Source organism: Myiozetetes cayanensis, unplaced genomic scaffold (genome assembly GCF_022539395.1).
Source record: "Myiozetetes cayanensis isolate MyiCay16 unplaced genomic scaffold, myiCay2020 scf12, whole genome shotgun sequence".
NCBI lineage: Eukaryota > Metazoa > Chordata > Aves > Passeriformes > Tyrannidae > Myiozetetes > Myiozetetes cayanensis.
In genome coordinates, this window is record NW_026086826.1 from 4,201,232 (window position 1) to 4,220,201 (window position 18,970).

Consider the following 18,970-nt stretch of genomic DNA (forward strand, 5'->3'; position numbering starts at 1 on the left):
TTTATTACCCCAAATCGCGGGGCGGCGGTTCCCAGCGCAGGGAGGGGGGACGCCGGGAGCTCGCACCGCCCCGGCCAGCTCCGAGGGGACAGCACGACCCCCGAAAAAGAGAGAGGGGGAAAAAAAAAGAGGGGGGGGGGGAGAGGGATTCAGTTGGGAACTATTCACCGCTAAGACTCCTGTCAGCATTGACATAAATTTCCACTGGTGTTGGCATTTAGGCATTTGCCATTTCCATATGTATAGGGCTGCCTGTACTAATTATGCTAATCACCCCCTCTGTTGGCTGCTGTGAAAAATGGCCACATTAGGCACTCCACTGCTTGCTAATGTCACTTAATGTGTGGTTGAAACATACATTCATCCCCCTCTGAATGGTGAAATTTTTCCACATTGCTGGCTTCATTCAGGCAAGAAATGAATTTTTTGAACTCAGACCACTTTTCCAGGCCCGAGGGAGAGGCAGATAATAAAACCCTCTTCTTGGGCCCTGGCGCTGCCCCCTCCCAGCCGCCAAATAACATTTAAAACACAAAAAAAAAAAAAAAAAAAAAAAAAAAAAAGCCCCTTCCCTAAGTCCGTAGATATGTCCAAGTTGGGGGAAAAAAAAAAAAAAGGAAAAAGAAAATACCCACTTTCTAGGAAATAAAAAAAATATATATAAGTTGAAAAGCAAAACAAAATGGATAGGGGTAGATAAGCCACAGCCATCTGTAAAGAGTCTTCCAGTCTCTTTGGGTTAATTAGCAAAATTTTCCAACCCAAAAAAAGGTGACCAAGCTGTCAAAGAAGGGAAAAGGAAGAGCAAGAGGTTTCTCACTCACCTCCAAAAGATAAATAAATAAAGGTGAACTGCCTGCACCCCACCTTCAGGCTCACGCAGAAGCCCCCCTTCCCCTCCCTTCTACCCCCCTTCCCCAAGAAGAAAGGTTCTTTCAGAGCCAGAGGGGACTCTGGAGCAAAGGGGAGAGCCAGGCAGGCAGGTTTTCGGGATAACAGGGACTTCAGCACTTCATGGCAGCAGTGCCCCAGCTGCCCCTCACTCCTCCAAGCCCCCAGGGGATGGGGGCAGAGGGTCCCCAAGGACACAAAAACCCTGCAAACAGAGAGGACACCAAGGTCCTGAAGGAAAAATCCCACCAGGTCAGGCAAGAGGGACCCCAGGGACACTGGGCTGTCCCTTCCCTTTCTAAGGAGCAATACCTGTGTCACCACAGCCCGACAGAAGCAGGGACCCTGTCACCCCAGGACACCCATCTAGGGACAGAGCAGGGACGTGGCAGTCCAGGAGCCGCCCCTTAGGAGTGAGGCTGGCTCCAGCTGGATCCCGGCAGGCATCTTGCTGCCCCGGACACAGGGACAGGCTGCCATCAGAGCCCCCCATGCTGTTAGCACCAGCCCCACACAGCTCCCCAGATTCACCCGCTCTTTTATCAGCCCCTGCACAAACATCCCACCCCACAAACCCACCCGCTGGCAGCAACGAGACCACCCACCTCTCTGTGTGCCCACCCAGGAACGGCCATGGCATCCCACTCACCCACACTGCTGCTGCCCCACACCCCTCCATGGGACACACCACGCACAGTGGGGATGGGCTGGGAAGAAGGGCCACACAGATGGTGGGGAGGGCACTCAAACCCCATCCCTGGCTTCCTGTTGGGCTTTCCCATCCTCTATGCCCCTCTCTCTGCAAAGAGAGTCAGTCAGGGTCTCCTCTCCCGTTTGCCCTGCCATGTGGGGAGCCTCAGGCTGCATCCTAGCCCTGTCCTGGGTGCCAGGGAGGAGATACCCTGTGCCAGGTACTGCTGCAGAGGTCAAGGAAGGGCAAAAGCTACCGCCAAGGGGGTTGGGGGTGTCTCCGCTTCATGCCCCAAGCTGGGAACAAGGTAGCAAATTCCCCTCACCGCCACAAGATACATCCTATTTCTTCCCACCAGCACATTCGGGGTGTCCCTGACCCCTCCAGGAAAGGGACAGGGCCTTCTCCAGGGAGACTCAGCAGCTCTTTGAGAGCGCGACGGCTGTGCGGGGCGCTCGGCTGTTCCGGTTAGGAATTAACCCGGCCTTCCTTTGAACCAGCCCTCAGCGCTATAAATCAGGCAGACCCATTCACCACCCAGGGCTCTGCCTGCCCAGAGCTCGCTGCCCCGGCCCCTTGGCCCTACAGACGCCCTGGGAGAGCTGGGAACAGCTGCCAGGTGTCTAGAGGTAACTCAACACTCACCGCTAGCCGGGGTTTCAAAGCCTCCGAGTGGCTAATTGCTTCGGAGGAGCCTAATTGAACATTTCCACAGTCGAGTCCAATTTATGGGGTGACACGGCCTCCTTCCATCTCCCAAATAGGGATGCAGGTCAGGCATAACCCCAGAACACCGCAAGAACCCCCCCAGATAGCCCCCAGAGCTAAGAACATTCCCAGAATTGGGATAGGGGACCCTACGCTTCCCTAGAGTGGCCAGGGTCACAGCCCAGGCTCAGGAGGACATACCGTCAGCATGGCCCCAATGCTGACCCCAGCCATGGGGCCAAAGCAGGGCTGTCCACCCTACCCTGTGTTTGGGGAGGAGGGAGATGGGACAGCAGTGCCATGCCCCCATGGGAAGCAGCTCCCTTCCCTCCCCTACTCACCAGGAGCCCAGCTCCCAGAGGGTTGAGCTCAGCCTGCAGTGGGGACAACCCAGCACAGGGTCACGCTCTGCTCTGGCAGTACTGGGACCTCATGTGAGGCAGAGGCTTCATGGAACCCTAAACCACTCTGCCTCCGAGCTGGGACCTCCTGGGCTAGGATGCTGGGCCCAGTATTCCCTGCACACACACATGATCTCTTAGACACCCCGCAGCGCTGCCTTGGGGCTGGGATGGATCATGTTCCTATAAACATCAACTCACACACCCAGAGAGCACAAGAGCTAGAGGCCCCAGCACCCTGGGGATCCCAAAGCTTTGGAATCAAGCTGATGGGGCACCAACTTTGCCAGCCCAGGAGCGAGAACTGCGCTGCTTCAGGCTGGCATAGCAGTACCAGGCTCACTGCAGAGGCACACACACATCAACCACCCCACCACACACATGGGAACTTGAGAAAGTAGTGGCTGAGAAAATCCCAAATCAACTTCATGTACTCTGGATCCAACCATAGCCTGGGAAACTGTGTCCTGCTCTCCAGGGGCAGCCCAGGCCCATCTGTCCCCCCCATAATGCTCAACCCCACACCAGCAGGATGGGGTGCAGTGATCAGGGCTGGGTACAGTCAGGGGATGCTTTGGTCTTGCCCGAAAATGCAGAAGCCAAGGCCAGCAGCGAGGTAAGGACCCATGGATAATTACGGGGAAGGGAGGCAGCCCCACAGCTGATACACAAGACTGAAAGTGCCACTGCAAACCTTCCTTCCACATCCTGACCCATGCATGCTTGCCAAGGACCCCGTGGGACTAAAGCCACCTCAGTCACATCGTCCTTGGTGGTCGCAGGTCATGCCAACGCCTGAGGACGCTGGGGCTGTGCCACCCAGGAGCAAGGCACGGAGGGGTCTGCCCCAAGTGCACACTCCCGGGGGAAGAGCCCTCCCAGGAAGGACGAGGCGGGGCCCTGAGTAGCACTCTCACCGTGGCACGCCATCCTCACCCGGGCACCACAGACAGAGCAGGGGCTGCACGCAGACCCCAGCACAGCCATCACCCAGCAAGGGGCAGGACACCCCAGGTCAGTGTTGTCCATGTTTCACCATGGAGTAAAAGAAAAAAAAAAAAAAAAAATTAAATCCAGCTCCTGACACTGAAGAAGATGAGAAGCCACGAGAAAGAGAAGGTTCCTGAGAGAGGCCCCCGGCACCCGCATTACAGCCAGACCGCAGTGTGGGGGAAATCCCCCAAAAGCAGCCGCGGTCGCTCCTGGCCGTACCCATGCGAGCAGGGAAGCACGGTGGGGCACAGGAAAAGCTGGGTTTCTGGGCGCTTCCAGCTGTCCCCAGGCTTGGCCCCTTCCCCATCCTGCTCTCCACCCCAACGTGCCGCAAGTCCCATTCCCCCTAACAGCAACAACCACAGCCGCTTTCCTGGCCACAGTTTCACGAAACGCTGACTCCCTGCTACCCCAAAAGCACAATAAAACTTCGATGGAGCTGGAGCCACGACCCAGAGTAAGGGAACCACAGAGGGAGCGCATCCCTCCTTCGGCAGCCACTGCTCAGGCTCTGGTTGGACCGGGAGGTATCACTGGATTTCTCTGCTACGTGTTGCAGAGGAAAGGGGTGATGGAGACGGGATGTGGGGAGGGGGTACAAACACCCCTGGGGAGTGGGGAGCAGGTGGGACACTCGGGCATTCCTGGGCAAGGGTGCGTGCGTGCATCTGTGTGCAAGCAGCCAGGGAGCGCAGAGCCCTTTTTTTTTTTTTTTAAATTAAAAAAAAAAAAAAAAAAAAAAAAAAAAAAAAAAAAAGGGGGTGGGAGAGCAAAGTTGCTTCTATTGTTGAACCAAATCCAAGAGTAGCTGAGGACCACACAGGGAGCGGGGCGTGGGGGAGGAGGCAGCGCTCCCGCACAAAGATGGCTGACACCCCTCCGCTGAGCAACATCTGCCCCTGCACAGCACCCCGCGGGGACCCCGCCCGGGGGCCGCCGCGCCCGGCCGTGGGGACGGGGGGTGCGAGTCGGGGTGCTCCCCACCCCCTCGGGGGCTCCCCCCCACCAAAGCCGAAGGGAGGCGCAGGAAAAGCAAATCCCAGACCCGTGAAGCGGGGCTGCAGGGATCGGGGAGAGAAAATCCACGCTGGAGTTATTAATAACAAAGGAGGGGGGATCAGCCGCTTCCACTCGGAAACGGGGATTTGCTCCTGCCTGACCCTGCCCGCGCCTCCGTACACCCCCCCCCGGGCAGGGGTCCCGGGCCGGGACTGGCGGCTCCGCGGCGCCGGCTCTGCCCCGGTGCGGGGCTCCAGTCACACGCGAGGGTTCTTCCCACCGGGAAGGGGGTGTCCACGCACCGTCCCCGCCGCACGTGTCCGCACCTTCGCGTGGGGACCCCCGTCGGGACACGCGTGGAGGTCCCTTTGCAACTCAGCACCGCGTACCCGCGCAAGGCACAGCCCGAGCGCCCGCGCGGACGGGACCCCATTCGTGGGCACCCACGGCCCCGTGCTCCGCGGCCCCGCTGGTGGGACGCCCGCCGGCGGCATCCTCATCCTCCTCCTCCTCCCGCCCCGCTCCCGCGCTGTCACCTGCCTCCCGACCGGCCCCGCACCTCCGCGCTGCGCGAAGGGGGACAAAGCCGCGGCCGGGAGCGGGACCGGGACCGTTCCCATGGGCGGCCGAGCCCGCGGGGCCGCGCTTACCTTCCACCCAGAGGTGCTCGATGTCGGTCTCGATGGAGGCCACCCGTAGTCCCACGGCCAGCGCCCCGAACACCAGCAGCCCCACGAAGAGCACCTTCCCGCAGTGCCGCTGGATCCGGCAGCCCAGGGCGAAGAGCAGCGCCTGAAAGCGGGCCCGCAGCCACAGCGGAGTCCTCTGGCCCACGGCCCTGCCCTGCGGAAGGGGCGAGATGGGGTCAGCCCGGCAGAGGAGACGGGGAGCCCTTGCCCGGGCAAGGGGACTCGCGGCGGGGCGGGATGCCCGCGGCGGCCGCGCTCCGTTGGCCGCGGATCGGGACCGCCAGAGCCGGAGCTCCCCGAGCAGGGGAACAACGGGGTCCCCGCAGCCGCCCAGCGCTCCCCGGGCTCCTCCGCGCTCCGCGAACTCCCCTCCCCGGCCCGGAGCCCCCCGCGAGAGCGGGCGATGCTCGCCCCTCACTCACCTCGGGCAGCGGCTTGCGGCGGGCGGCGCGGAGCGGCGGCGGCGCGGCGCGGGGGCTCGGCCGGCATGGCGGGGCGGCTGGCGGGGCTGGGCACCCCGTTATGTGGGGCCGAGCGCGGCGGCGGCCCCCATGCGCGCGGCGGGGCCGTGCCGGTGCCGGTGCCGGTGCCGGATGGAGGGCTGTGTGTGCGCCGCCGGCCGCCCGCCGCGCCTCTAAAGGGAGGCGGGGGCGGGGGCGCCGAGGCCGCGCCGCCGCCGCCGCTCCCATTGGCCGCCGCCGCCTGGCAGCGCCCATCGCCGCTGCTAAGCAACGGCGCGCCCGCCGCCGGCGGCCACACACCGCGCTCCCCCCCGCACCGCCCCGCACCGCACCGGCCCCGCCGCGGGGGAGAGCGCGGCGGCTGCACCAGGGGCACCGCCACAGCCCGCGCCCCGGGCCGCACCCCCTCCGCCTCCCGCCCCGCCACCGGCGGCCCTCCACAGACACTCCCGGGGATGGGCGTCCCCCTGTAAGCGCCCCCCAAGCCACCCCACATGTTTTCCCACAAGGATGGGCGTCCCCCTGTAAGCGCCCCCAAGCCACCCCACATGTTTTCCCACAAGGATGGGCACCCCCACACGTGCCATCCATCTCCCACAGCTACCCTGCAAGGGTAGGCAGCCCTCTGGAGCTGGGCAAGCCCCACGGGATGGGCATCCCTCTCCCAAGGGTGGCCAAAGCAGGGTGTTGCACCCATAGCCTCTCTGCGAGAATGGGCACACCTTGCAGCCACCCTCCTTGGTCCAGGCATTCCCCCATGACTCCCTCACCCCAGTGTGGGACAGACCTCCTCCTATAGCCACACCAAGGGCCAGATATCCCCTCCAGGGCCAGGCATCTTCTCACAACCACTTCCCAAAGGACAGGGCAGCCCTCCTGAAGGATTGGTATCCCACTATGTCCACCACCCAAGGGCTTGGCAGGCCCCACATAAACATCCCAAAGGATAGGCAATACCCTCCTAGAAGCTGTGCATCTCCCCTATAGCCGTCTCAAGGGATGGGAATCTCTCCTTCAAGAGTTGGATGTCCTTCCACAAAGGACCAGGTATCCCCACCAGTGCCTGTTCCCAAGATCAAATCATCCTCCCACCACAAGCAGGGTGTCCACCCACCCCTGCCAGCTGCTCTCCACAAAGGCCAGATTTCCCCCCAGGGCTATAGTGGGGGGCAGGAACACACCCCACTCTTTGGGTGTGCCCTCAAAGGCTGCCTCATCCCCGGCCATGGGGAGCCAAGCCCAGCATTCCAGAGGTGGAGGCAGTGGGGCACAGAAACCCCATCCATGGGGCAGAGGTTTGGCAGAAGGGCAAGGCGTCAATGCCACCGACAATTTCTGGAATTGTTTCTCTGCTCATTTCACACCCTTCTTAGGTCTTTACTGGACAGACCTGGTGCTGTTCCCACCAGGAACAGTGTCCCAAGGAGCTGCTGAAGTCCTCCAGGGAAGCCAGTAAACCCACGTGGAGCAGCACCCATCCCATGTGCATCCCCATCCCCACTCCCCACCTCACTCCTTTGGAGTGATGACAGTGATGCTCACCCTGGTGTCTCCTTACTGGCCAAAAATGGGGGAAGCACTGGTAAATAAACGTGGGTCAGTTCCTTCACGTCCCCTGGTCTCAGCCCCCGCCAGCCAGGCCTGCTGCTGCCGAGCTCTCCTGGGCCTTAGCGGCACGTAAAGGGTTTCTCCCTCGTCCAGCGATAGGCCTGTAGCATCTGGCGTGTCCCCAAATACAGAAGGGAAACGGCTATTCAGCACTTCTGCTGCCTGATTGCTATTAACAGCTCCACCATTCCCTTTCCCGGTGGACCCGCACTACCGCTGGGCAGCTGTGGCTTTTTATCAACTTCATTTTTAAAAGTAAGTTGTTGTCCTCTTCTCCGGCACTGCTGGTTCCCCCAGCCCACATTCTCCATCAGCTCCCTGTCTGTCATCATTTGTTTCCACCTGGGGCTCTCCCACCACAGCCCTGCAGACCGGGAAATGTCATCAGTGTCCTCGGAAAACTCATAGGATGGTCCACGGAGCCCCGCTCACTGTCTGACAGGGCCTGGGGATGAGCTGGATTTGCCCCATCCCAGGGCAGCAAGGGCTTGCCTGGGACCTGGGCTCCCGGTGCTGCAGGACCAGCTTCCACGACCCCATCCTGGCTCACCCACGCTGGCACCAGGCTCCTGTGCCAAAGGAGCACCACACAGGACAGGATCACCCCTGGCACCCCTGCCTGCTCTGCACCATGCACCCCCGTTCTGCTGCCCACTCACTGCCTCCATGGTCCCCAGGGACCAGCTGCCCCCCAGGACCTGCTGCCCTGGCAGCAGCTGGCACTGTCACGGCATGGTGACCTGTACCCCAAGTAGGAGGCTATAGGGCTCTGCAGGAGGGCAGCCAGTTTGGGGATCCCAAGCTTTGCAGAGGGTGCTGAAAATACCAGTGACAGGGCCAGATCCTGCCACACCAACAAAGATTGAAAATCCAACTGGAAAATGCCTGCGGGCTGGATGGGGCTCAGCCTGCCCTGACTTGACGCCGCAGAGATGGGCTTTGGGTCTCCCTGCAGGGCACTTATTTCCCTTGGAGCCACTTGAAGGGAACTGGGAGCCCTGAAGGCCACTGGCCTTGGGGGAGCGGGATGGGGAGCAGGGGATCATCTCACACACAGGGAGACTTCGTTTGCTGCTTCTTGCTGACCGGCTGTTTTATATCAAGGCGGGAGGGGGGATTTGCTGTTCTAGATGGTATTTTAATGGGCAGGCAGGCAGCTGGAGCCTGGGAGAAGCCTGCTTTACATTGTTTGGGGTTGTAACAAATAAATTCAATTAAAGGCAAATGGCTCCGCGCAGCCCCCACCCTGCGCAGTGTCTCTGTGGCACTGGTGGCTGCGGGAGCCGTGGGTGCGAGGCGGGAGCCCCACGCTGGAGCCACCCTGGGGCGCTGCCCACCCTCGCCCCTGCCACAGGGAGATGCCAGGGTGAGCTGGTGGGATGCGGTGGGAGCTGGGAAGCACAGGGCACCGCACCCACGGAGCACCCACAGAGAGGATGGCGTGTCCAGGGAGTCCACCCTGTCCCCACACTGCGTGTCCCACCCTGTCAAGCAAAGGGGATGGGAAAATCCCCGCGGCAGGAGCCCCGCCACAGTGGGCACTCCTCAGGAAGGGCAGCCCAGGACAACGGCCTCGGCGGGCAGCGGCATCCTCTGGGCAAGCAGAGACTGGGCAGGGGCTGGGGCGTGGAACTGGGCTTTGCATGGCCATCGTGCAGCCTCAGAGCCCCATGGCCGGGGGGAGAAGCAGAGGGGACTTGGCAGGGACATGCCAGAGCCTCTGCACGTTGTAAACAGCCGCCGCCGCAGCAGCAACTCCTCTGCCGGGAGCCAGCGCCGGGCGCTAGTTGGAAACCAGATGGTGTTCTCCCAACCACCAGCACAGCCCTCTGGCCACGGCCCAGAGCCAGGCACAGGCTCTCAGGGACCCCAAGGTTGCACAGCACCCAGTGCTGGGACCCCATTGGAGTGGCCAGAGAGCTGGGGGTGCCTGGAGGTCCCCACAGAGGGACAGGCAGTGTCAGTGTGTCCCCTGCGCCATTGCTTCCTCAGCCAATACCAGGTGCTTCCCGAGGAATGCTGTGTCCCAAGGGATGAAGAAGGGAGGCAGCATCCACCAGAGGGGATTAGAGATAGGGCATTAACATCCCTTCAAACTGCCCCTCCATCTCTTGTGTACCACACTGTGCCTCAGTTTCCCTGTGCCTTTCTAACAGCAGGGAACAACCAACAGCTGGTCCCCAAGTCAGAGTCCACCTCATTCCCCCAGATAGGGATGAGATAGCAGAGGAGGGATAAAATCCCATCTTGGAGGCCAGGGAAAGCCTGAACAGTTCCTGCCATGTCACACCTGGGGTAACTCTCCATGGAAAATACAAGCAGGATACGGACAGTGAACCTCCAACCCAGCACCACCAGCAGGACCTGGGGGTCTGGGCTCTTCCCCACTGCCCAGCAATCCTGGGGGCAGGTGCACTGAGAGAGGGCACAGTGGACCCATCCCAGCCCTGGGATTTTGGGGGGGTCTGAAGCAAGAAGACAAACAGCCGGGGCTGGGGAGGGGCTGTGGGGAAGGACGGCATCCCCGGTAGCCGTGGCGGGGGTCCTGTGGTGTTTACAGAGCTTAAAACCCGCCTAAGCCCCGCAAGGCCACGGCGCACAATAGCGTGTGGACGTGGTGACACCGGCCGTCCCCACACCACCTTGGAAGACAGAGAGCCCTGCCACCCACCGCCAGCACCGGGATTAATTATGATAATGTAGTTCTTTCCCCCTTTGTCACCCTAATGAATGGGCCCCTTTAGGATTTTAAGGCCTTTGTTTGGTGCCTCTTTACTGCGGTATTGTAGGATGGGGACTAGCAGGTGGCAGGTCCCCAAACAGCCCCTTTTGTCTCCTTTAGGGGCTGTTTTGTGGTGGGGTTGGGGAGGGGGATGCGAGGATGCAGGAGTGGGGGTGTGCTGCACGGGAGCTCCTGGACGGAACCACAGCACTGTCCCGATGGCTGTGGGGCTGTGGCACCCCACGCTGTGCATCGTGGCACCGCAGACCGCTGGCCCTGGCCGTGCCCTGAGCCACCCGTGCCCTGGCTCGCTTGGAGGGCAGATGCTGGAGCCACCGGCTGAGCCCCTGCCTTGATCTTTTACTGGCTGGGCAAATCAATTACCCAGCAGAAAAGTCCCTAAATCCCACCATAAAACCCGTTTAGCAGCCTCCGTGGAGCTCGCCAGGCCCTGGGCAAACCTCACCCGCTGCCGGCACGAAGCTGGAGTGATTTGCTGCGGGGAGAGTGGGCAACTGCTCCGGGGAAGGTCGGGCTGCAGCCACAGCTGCACAGCATCTCCCTGCTCCCAGGAGGAGGATGGAGGCTTCCCAGGAGCCAGACCCTCCCAAAACCCCCAGCACTCTGTGCCCCTCTGCACCAGCCTGTCCCCCACTGCACGCCGTGAGCATGGGAGCAGCTGGGGATGACACTGGGAACCAGGGACAGACAGATGAGGTGGCACAGAGGCACAGGGAGCAGGGACAAGGCAGGGCATGGAGACACCCAAAAGGCAATGCCCTGTGCCACCGTGGATCCAGGGACTTTGTGGCAGGATATTGGCCGTGATCAGCAATGAGCCCAGTGCCACCAGGGTGGGATGATGGAGCCTTGCTTCCTCCCATGCAGACACATAGGAGCATCTTTAATACCACAGGGACCACGCCAGCACAGAGCTGAGGGGCCTGGGGACGGTCCACATCTCGCTGATTGCAGACTGGGCTGAGTGATTCCTTCAGGATGCCCAGGAGCAGCAGGGACACTGGCTGGTCTGCCTGGGGGCATCACCAGGTGCCAGGCACTGGGGATCCCTCTTCTCAACTGTACCTTCCCCAAGGCACAGGGAACCCTGACTGCCGTGTCCCCCTGGCTGTGCAAGTTTGAGGGGCTCTATGAGGAGGGGGCAGATCCTGGCCAGGCACTGCCGGGGGCTGCAAAGTGGTGAGCAGCGGGGTGGTAAAACGGTGACAAGTAATTGGTGTCCCGGCTAGTCCTTTCATGCTGACGCCGTTTTATGGGTGAGGAAATTGCTTGTGAGTCAGGAACACAGGAGACAAATTTAGGAAGTGCTCTCTGAATGTGCCGGGGTCAGGCGCCGAGGCCGAGTGCTTGAAACCTGGGTGGCCTCGCCGCTCGCCCCGCGTCCCCCCCGCCCCGGCTCCTCGGCATGGGAAAGCAGACCTTTTATCTTATCACTGCTCTTCCGCCGCCCCGGCCTCCCCCGCACGGCCCCCTCCCGGCACAGCCGCTCTCGCCGCAGACACAATGCGCGGCCAAACCCGCACCCGCGACCCTCCGGGAGCGCCTGGCACGGGGGGCTGCTCCCACCCGCCTGCCAGGGGGCTCCGGAGCCTTCGCATCGCCACGCGTTCCCTCGTCCCACGGCACCTTGTTGGCCGGACGGTTGGCACAAAGCACCATCCCCCTCGCTCGGGAACCACTCCTGGCACAAGCTGCTGTGGCGCCAGGGATGTAGCGATGGGGGAAATGCGGGTGCAAAGGTGTCCCATATGCCACGGGACGGCTGGTCAGAGGCGCTGGAACAGGCACACCCCTGTGCTGCAGTGCTGCCCCTCACACCAGCCTTCCCCGCGTCCCCCCGCATGCTGGGAAGCAGGTACTCCCCTTTTCACCCTATTAACTGGCAGGAAGGGCCGCAGCTCCGCTAAGATGCACCCGAATAGGGCTGCCGGCTACCTCGAGTGCGCAGCCCCCATCCCTGGCCGCGGCCGAGCGCGCCGCATCGGGCGGTTTGGATGTATTTTTCTTGATCGCTGGCCAAGCGCTCTCTCCTGCAAAGCAGCATGTTTCTCATTTTCTGTAGGTTTAACTCCAAATTAATTTGTAAGTGATCTAGGTTTCTTGTTCCCCGAAAGATACCTAATAGCGGGGGGAGAGCTCCTGCCAACCGAAACGTCTCAGCGGGGTAAAGGAAAAGCAGGAAAAAGAATCCCAGGAACTGTGACCCCTGGTGGGTATTTAACAAGGTGTCAGGGCAAGGGATTTTCGGAGCCAACTAAGTGGATGTGACACCGGCCCCGCGGGTCGGGACGGGGTGTGGGGATGCTCCCGCCGCGGCGGAGTTTGCCGCTGCCAGATCTCATCCTGATCCAGCCCTTGCGGGCAGCAGGAGCAGGGAGGGATGCTCAGGTCCCTGTTTGCTGCACTGGCGGGTGCTGTGAGAAAAGAAAAGTGTGTGTGTGTGGGGGAACAGGAGACGCTTGGGGATGGGGCGAGCCATCCCCAGCACGAGCCAGTGGAGATGCCCTCGCTGGGGCACCAAGGGAGCGGATTCCTGCTGGACAAGGGCTGCGGAAGCGCTGGCGCCTGCAGGGAGGCAGGGGAGGCCCCACAGGGTGGTGGTCCCCGGGGGCCGGTGGGTGGTGGGAGGGGGCCAGCGAGCCCGCCGGGCGCCCCTGCCGCATGGGAAGCGGGCACGGTTTAATTGGGCGGGCGGCCGCTCGGCGGGGCCGGCTGCTGGCAGGCGGACACAAGATCTTTTGTCTCCGCTCTCGCTCCCGGCACCGGCTGGGGCTGGCAGGGCCCGGAGCGGTGCAGCCACTGAGAGCCGAGCTCGCCACCAGGGCAAGCAGCCAAACCCACCCCGGCTCCTCGGGCTGTCACAGGCCTTCCCTGCACGCGAGGAAGCGTCCAGGTGGCCGGCGGGGCTTCCTGGTTTGATCAAGGGTTAGGAAACGTGTGGCAATCCCCGGCAGAGAGCCCTGCAGCTCTCCCCGTGCCCCTTTCTTGCCAGGAGAGCTTGCAGGAATGGGCGAGGCCCCTGCCCTCCCCAGTGACTGGGCTCCCCAGATGCATGGCCAGGGTCCTGGGGCAGCAGGGGTGTGAAAGCCCTCTGATGTTTGCCTTCCAAGGTGGGATCTGCAAGACAGTGCCAAGGAGGGATCTGTAGCAAGAGCAGCTGCTGCTTTTGAATCCTGGCTCCTCTTGCATCCCTCCTGTCCCTCAGCTCTGCTCAGGTACCTTCTGCAGAGTGGGGCCACCAGCCAGGGGCTGTGCCTCTTCTTCCTTCCTCAGCACCCTCCAGGCATGGTGGCTCTCCAACCCAACAGTGGACATTCCAGGCAGTTGGTACTGGCTGGGGAACAAGGAGTTGACTCCCACCATGTGCATCCTTCACCTTCCCGGTCTCCCAGGGGCATTCCCGGGAGCCTCCTCTCCCAGACCTCTCTTGCCACAGGGGGAACATGGGTTATGAAGGTTGGAAAGGACATTGTGGTGGGAGCAGGAGTCATCCCCAGGTGATGGGGTGGATGGTCTGACCACCATCCTGAGCAGACATTCCTTCCTTGCAGAGCAGTCCCCTTGTGTGGCGGGAGCAGGGCTGGGGCGGCCGGGTGCGTCAAAGCCAGCTGTGGATCTGTGGTGGCTGCGAGCAGAGCGCAGCCAAATCCCTTCTTCCCAGCATCCGGCACCAACCACCCCCTTTGCAGAAAGGCCCAAGCGGGGGAAGATGTTGCTGTTGCTCAATGACCATGTGAGGGCCCAGGTCCCGGCTCCTTCCCGGCATCGCTGGGAATGGCTGGGTGACGTGGCTGAGCGTTGCTGACCCAAACAACGGGCGCCATCAGCACCGCTGTGAGGGAGCTCTCGTGGGTGCACAGTCTGGCCAGGTTTGGCTCCTCGAGTCTCCCAATCCATCACTGGCTTTCCATGCCTGGGAGCACTGCTGGATGCTTTTGGGAATCCTGGTGCTGGGGTGGAAATCAGAGGGAAGGGGCTGCAGGGCTGTTACCCACTGACCATCTCAAATGTGCCTGTCACCGCCATGGGCACTGCTGGTCGGCTGTTCCTCACTGTCCCCTCCAACTCTCCCAGTGCTGGGAGGCAGCTGCATCCCGGGCCTGGGTGCAGGTGTTCACACCAGAGACCACGGTCTTGGGGAAGAGCGGTCGGTCGCTGCCACCTTCCCTGCCTGGGGCAACCCGCATCCTGCCACGGGGTTAAACTCCCCAGGGAAAGGAGGGAGGAAGATAGGAAAAACAATCACAAGAATTTGTTTCATGCTGCCTGGATCCCTCCCCGCACGCAGCAGTGTTTTTGGACGGCCAATTTATAATCAGCAGTGTGGAATGTTGTAAATTAAATATTTTTAAACAACTTTGCTCTCTCTCTGGTTAAACATTTCAGAGATCGCTCTTTCTTGTCTGTCTCTTGCTGGGTGGTCCCTCCATTCGCCCGTACATCTTCCTCAAACACAATTAACCATTTAGATGTTGCACAAAGGAATAGCTTATGCATACAACACCAGTCGCTCGCTGCTCCAGCGCTGGGGGAGGGAGGCAAATAAGAAGGCAGCTTCTTTTATTTTCTACTAAAAACAAAACCAAGAAAATCCCTTTTTCCTTCCCAAACTATCCCATTTTTCCTTGAATTGTAAAGGCACTGATCCAAGCTCATCAGCTGTCTTGGTCCTCAGTCCAACAATCCCCTTGCATCCCCCCTGCCCCGAAATTCAACATTAGCATTTTAAAAGCCTAAAACATACAAGTTTATTTAGACTCAAGCTCTCCCAAGCTCTTGCTTTCCATATTTATATACACATGTATTTTAACATATATAAAATGTCTGTCTATAGGGCCTGGAAGGAAGTTCCCGTCTGCTGGCCCGTCTGGGAGGCACAGGCGCGGCTGTGGACCTTGGCTCCTGGGGGATGGAGTGAAAACCGACAGGATCCAGGAATCTGGCTGAGAGGGAGCAAGCCTCGGTGGGCAGGCTGCTGCAGAGGTGCTGGTGGGTGTGCTGGGTGCTGGACCCCAGCAAGGGAACCTCCCCATCCCCAAATTAACTCTGCAGGTTGCCACTGAGAAGGGCCCTGTGCTCTGCGCTCCCCCGTGGCACCGGGAGGGGCTGGTTGGGGCACAGCGTGCAGCCTGCAGTGTCAGGGGACCCGGCCCCAGTTGCCTTCTGCAATAATCAGTCCTTTCAAACAGGTGACCAAAGGCCACAGGAATGGCTGTGTGTGATGGGAGGGTGGCATTGCAGTGTCCTGGGAGTGGGTTACACCACGCACTGGGCAACGTGTGGCTGTCACACCACTGCTGCCTGCACAGGTGATTCCTTTGCGAGCTCCACGTGGGGCTCGATCACTCTGCCCCTCACAAGACACCGGGGCAGGGACCAGAGCAGCCACTGGCCCTCGCTGGGCACTTGGGCCAGTGTGGAGGCAGCAAGGCACCTCCTGAATGCACTCATTTCCCCAGACCTCTGGGGTTTTATAAGGAAAATTCTGGTCTCTGGACTAGCAAAGTCCAAAGGATGGTCAGGGGCACAGTGAAAAGCACTCTTTCCAGGCAGGTAGAGGGAGGATGGGGAGGTGCAGAAGCCAGCAAGGAAGCCAGCAGGACCAACACGGCTCTGTATGATCAACCATGGAGACCAGAGGCAGTAAAAGACTGGTGAGTCCTCGTGATCCCAGCTTCAAGAGGTTCAGGAGAGTTCTACTGCTAGGTCTGCACACACAGCCTCAGCTGGATAGGGGATGGGGGAGCCAGATCTGCACACCTGAGGCCTTATGACCACCCAGGCTGGTGCTGCTCTCCCCTTCCTGCCCACAAGCCAAAAAATTGTCCTAAAAGCGAGATCAGAGCTGGGTGCAAAGGTTTTTGTGTCCCTTCGAACACCACTGGGGTGGGAAGCCCACTGTCCCTGGGAATGGCTGGCTGTTTGCCTTCGCCTTCTGTGGCTCCGCTCCAAGGCTGCCAGGAAGATGGGAGCCATCCGCTTCGGTTCGACGGCAGAAGGGATCAGATGAGCTGCTGCTTCCTGAGAGATCCCAACAGTCACCTACGAAAGCAAACACGAACGGCCGAGGGAGGCGAGACACAGCTCTGGGTGTCGGTAACTGCCCAACAAATGCTCTTCCCAAATCTCTGTCTCGTAAATGGACTTGGCTGCAAACATCCTGGCAAGGACCTGGCTGCAGAGCTGCTGCTGGAGACACCCAACTCTCATGGGAGCCAGGGTGAGGGGGCAGAGTTTCAGGTGTTCCCGTCTCGGTGTGCTCCGGGTGCAGGACCCACGGGAAGAAGCTGCTGACCCAGACACGCTGCTGCTGGGCTCTGCACCCACACTGACCCTGCTGCCCTGGTCACAGGGAAAGCCTTTTGGGAGCTGCTGGCAGGACACCACTCAGGGAAAACTACAAGCCAGTGGTGCTGCCGGCTGGGTGCCTCGCTGGGCATCACTGCAAACCTCTGCTTTACCCCACGCAGATGCAGCATGTGATGAGTCCCTGCAAGAACCTTCTCACAGCAACCCTTGGCTGTACATCTGCCAAGGAAATGTCCAGGACAAGTCTGTCTAGAAAGAGCCAACACATACAGAGCTGGGAACTTCCACCTCTTTCAGAGAAGCGTTGCCTACAAAGCACCACTTTGGTGCCAGTAGCACCGTGATGGGCACGGGTTGTAACTCTCAGCTGTCTGGGTGTGACAGAGCAGCACAGTGAGCAGCTTACTCGTGTCTGAGAGGTGCCCCACTCCCCAAAGCTGGTGAGCAGCCCGTACCAGTAACACCTTCCTGAAGGTCTGTATGACCTAGGACCTAACAGTCACATCCAAACCTACCTGGGAACAGAACTTCATGTCTTCAGTCACCTCCTCGATTTTCTTGAGGACTGTAACATCACTCGGGTTGTAAAGCTGCCTGACCCAACCCATCATCTGCTCACCTGATGATGACAGCAGCGTGGAGGCCAGGTTAGATGAGGAAGGGTTAACCTCCCAGTGCCCGCCTTGGGATTCCTGAAGGCCCTATTATCCCGAACTATTTTTCATAATTACTGCCACACACGAAGACTACATCAAGAGTGAATCTTCACTTTGATAATTTGTGCTGTGAAATCTCACTTTGGGATCTACTTTTATCTCACACCAAACACCTGCAGGTCGTAAAAGGCAAAAAGGAAAAGAAAATGCCTCAAATCCCGGACAGGTTTTCAAGTGTCAGAGAACACTAAATTAATGCTAAACTCTAACCGACACAGTAAAGAGCCCCCCACCCTCTCCTTAAATTAGCTAAACAAAAGGACTGAGACTTTAACATATAATTAAGGCACAAGGAGGTAAAGCTGTAGCTGTTAAATAAGGGGATGTGGACTTACCAGAAGTTAAGATGTATCCTGAAAACAGAGAGGGAGAAGGCTTTGTATTTAAGTCAAAGTCCCTGCAGACCTCTCTCAGCTTTGCCAGCCTTATGGTAAAATGCAAAGCCAGGTAATTACACTCCACTCTGCTTCTGTTTCTACACACCCAAAATGGAGCCTCACTCCCTTGCAGCACAGAGAGACAAGAACTCTCTTTAATTAACCTTTGTAAAGCCTCTGAGATCCTGGGATGAAAAAGGCTTCGTACCTTAGGAACATGTTTGCACACATACACGAGGCAAAACCTCCAGCAGAAAGCTGGAGCTGAACTGCAGCGCGTTTCTTCTCTCTGCAGCTTGTCACAGGCCTTGAAACTCATCCTTACCCATAGTTTCCATTCCAGTCTGGTCCTTTAGAGGAAGGATTTTGTTTATGAAACTCAGGGAATGTCTGGATTATAATCTCTCTCCTGTCAAATTAACTAGGAAATGGTAGTTCTCCTCAGGGGTCACCGGTGCCCATGAAGCACACATTTCACATTTATCACTTCAGTTAATGAAATACCATCCCCGCCAGTTGCTGTAAGCACCTCTGGATGTCAAACTGCCAGGGGTAGATAAATGCCCCGTTCAGTCCTACTACGTTCTAATAAACAGCTTTTAGGTAGGAACTTGTGTCCAATTTATAAACATTAAAGAACAGCTCGTGTTTCAATTCCATCCAGGTGCTTTACAATCCTGGCACAAGCCCTGACCACAGCGCTGTGCTTTTCACTGTAGCACGCGCGACTCATCTCGCAGACACAGGTACGGTCATCCACGGAGCATCCAAGTGTGGGGAGGGCCTCTGCTCTGGGGTTAGGAACAGCACACTGACAGGTTGAAGAACCATCAAAATAAGGCAGGGAGTACCCGCTGCTTACACCTCACAACCACCCCATCCTCCCCCAGCCCTCACATACTCGCTCTTGGGCGGGATTTCAAAGCATCAGACCAAACTCAGCCCTGATGGAAAGAGGTGCCAAACTCTCAACCGCTTTACAGAGGGGAAGAGGCACAGATGAAACACTTCTGTGCTGTGGGGCACAGCATCATGAGAGAGAGACAGGAGGAGGAGGAGGAGGCTGACAAAGCCGCGGGGCTGCAAAGAGCAGCCCGCGTTGCCGCTGTTCTCGCTGTCCGCCTGCTGCGTTGATGAGATGCACAAGCAGCATCCCGAGAAGTTTCTCCCAGGCTCGGGATGGTGGTGCAGGACTGCAGGGACGTGGTTTACACCGCAGGGAGGGCGGCTAAGTCATTCTTTGGAGTGGGCACAGTCTGTGTGGTCCCCGCTCTCCCTTCTGCTGGAAAAGTACAGTGCGTTGGCCGGGCGCGCAGGAACCGATATAACCCGGCACAAACCCGCGTGCATCCCAATGAGGGGGGAGGGGCTGACGGACACACCG

At 59.4% G+C, this 18,970-nt stretch overlaps 1 protein-coding gene across 1 annotated transcript in view; it reads right to left on the reverse strand.

The window, feature by feature from the left end:
- The window catches only part of PTCH2 (patched 2), a 21,792-nt gene extending 15,463 nt beyond the window's left edge, over window positions 1-6,329 (reverse strand). The window contains 3 exon segments of the mRNA XM_050307075.1: window positions 5,334-5,526; window positions 5,795-5,957; window positions 5,959-6,329. Coding sequence (XP_050163032.1) covers window positions 5,334-5,526; window positions 5,795-5,957; window positions 5,959-6,329 — 727 coding nt within the window.
- Between the last annotated feature and the right edge of the window lie 12,641 nt (window positions 6,330-18,970).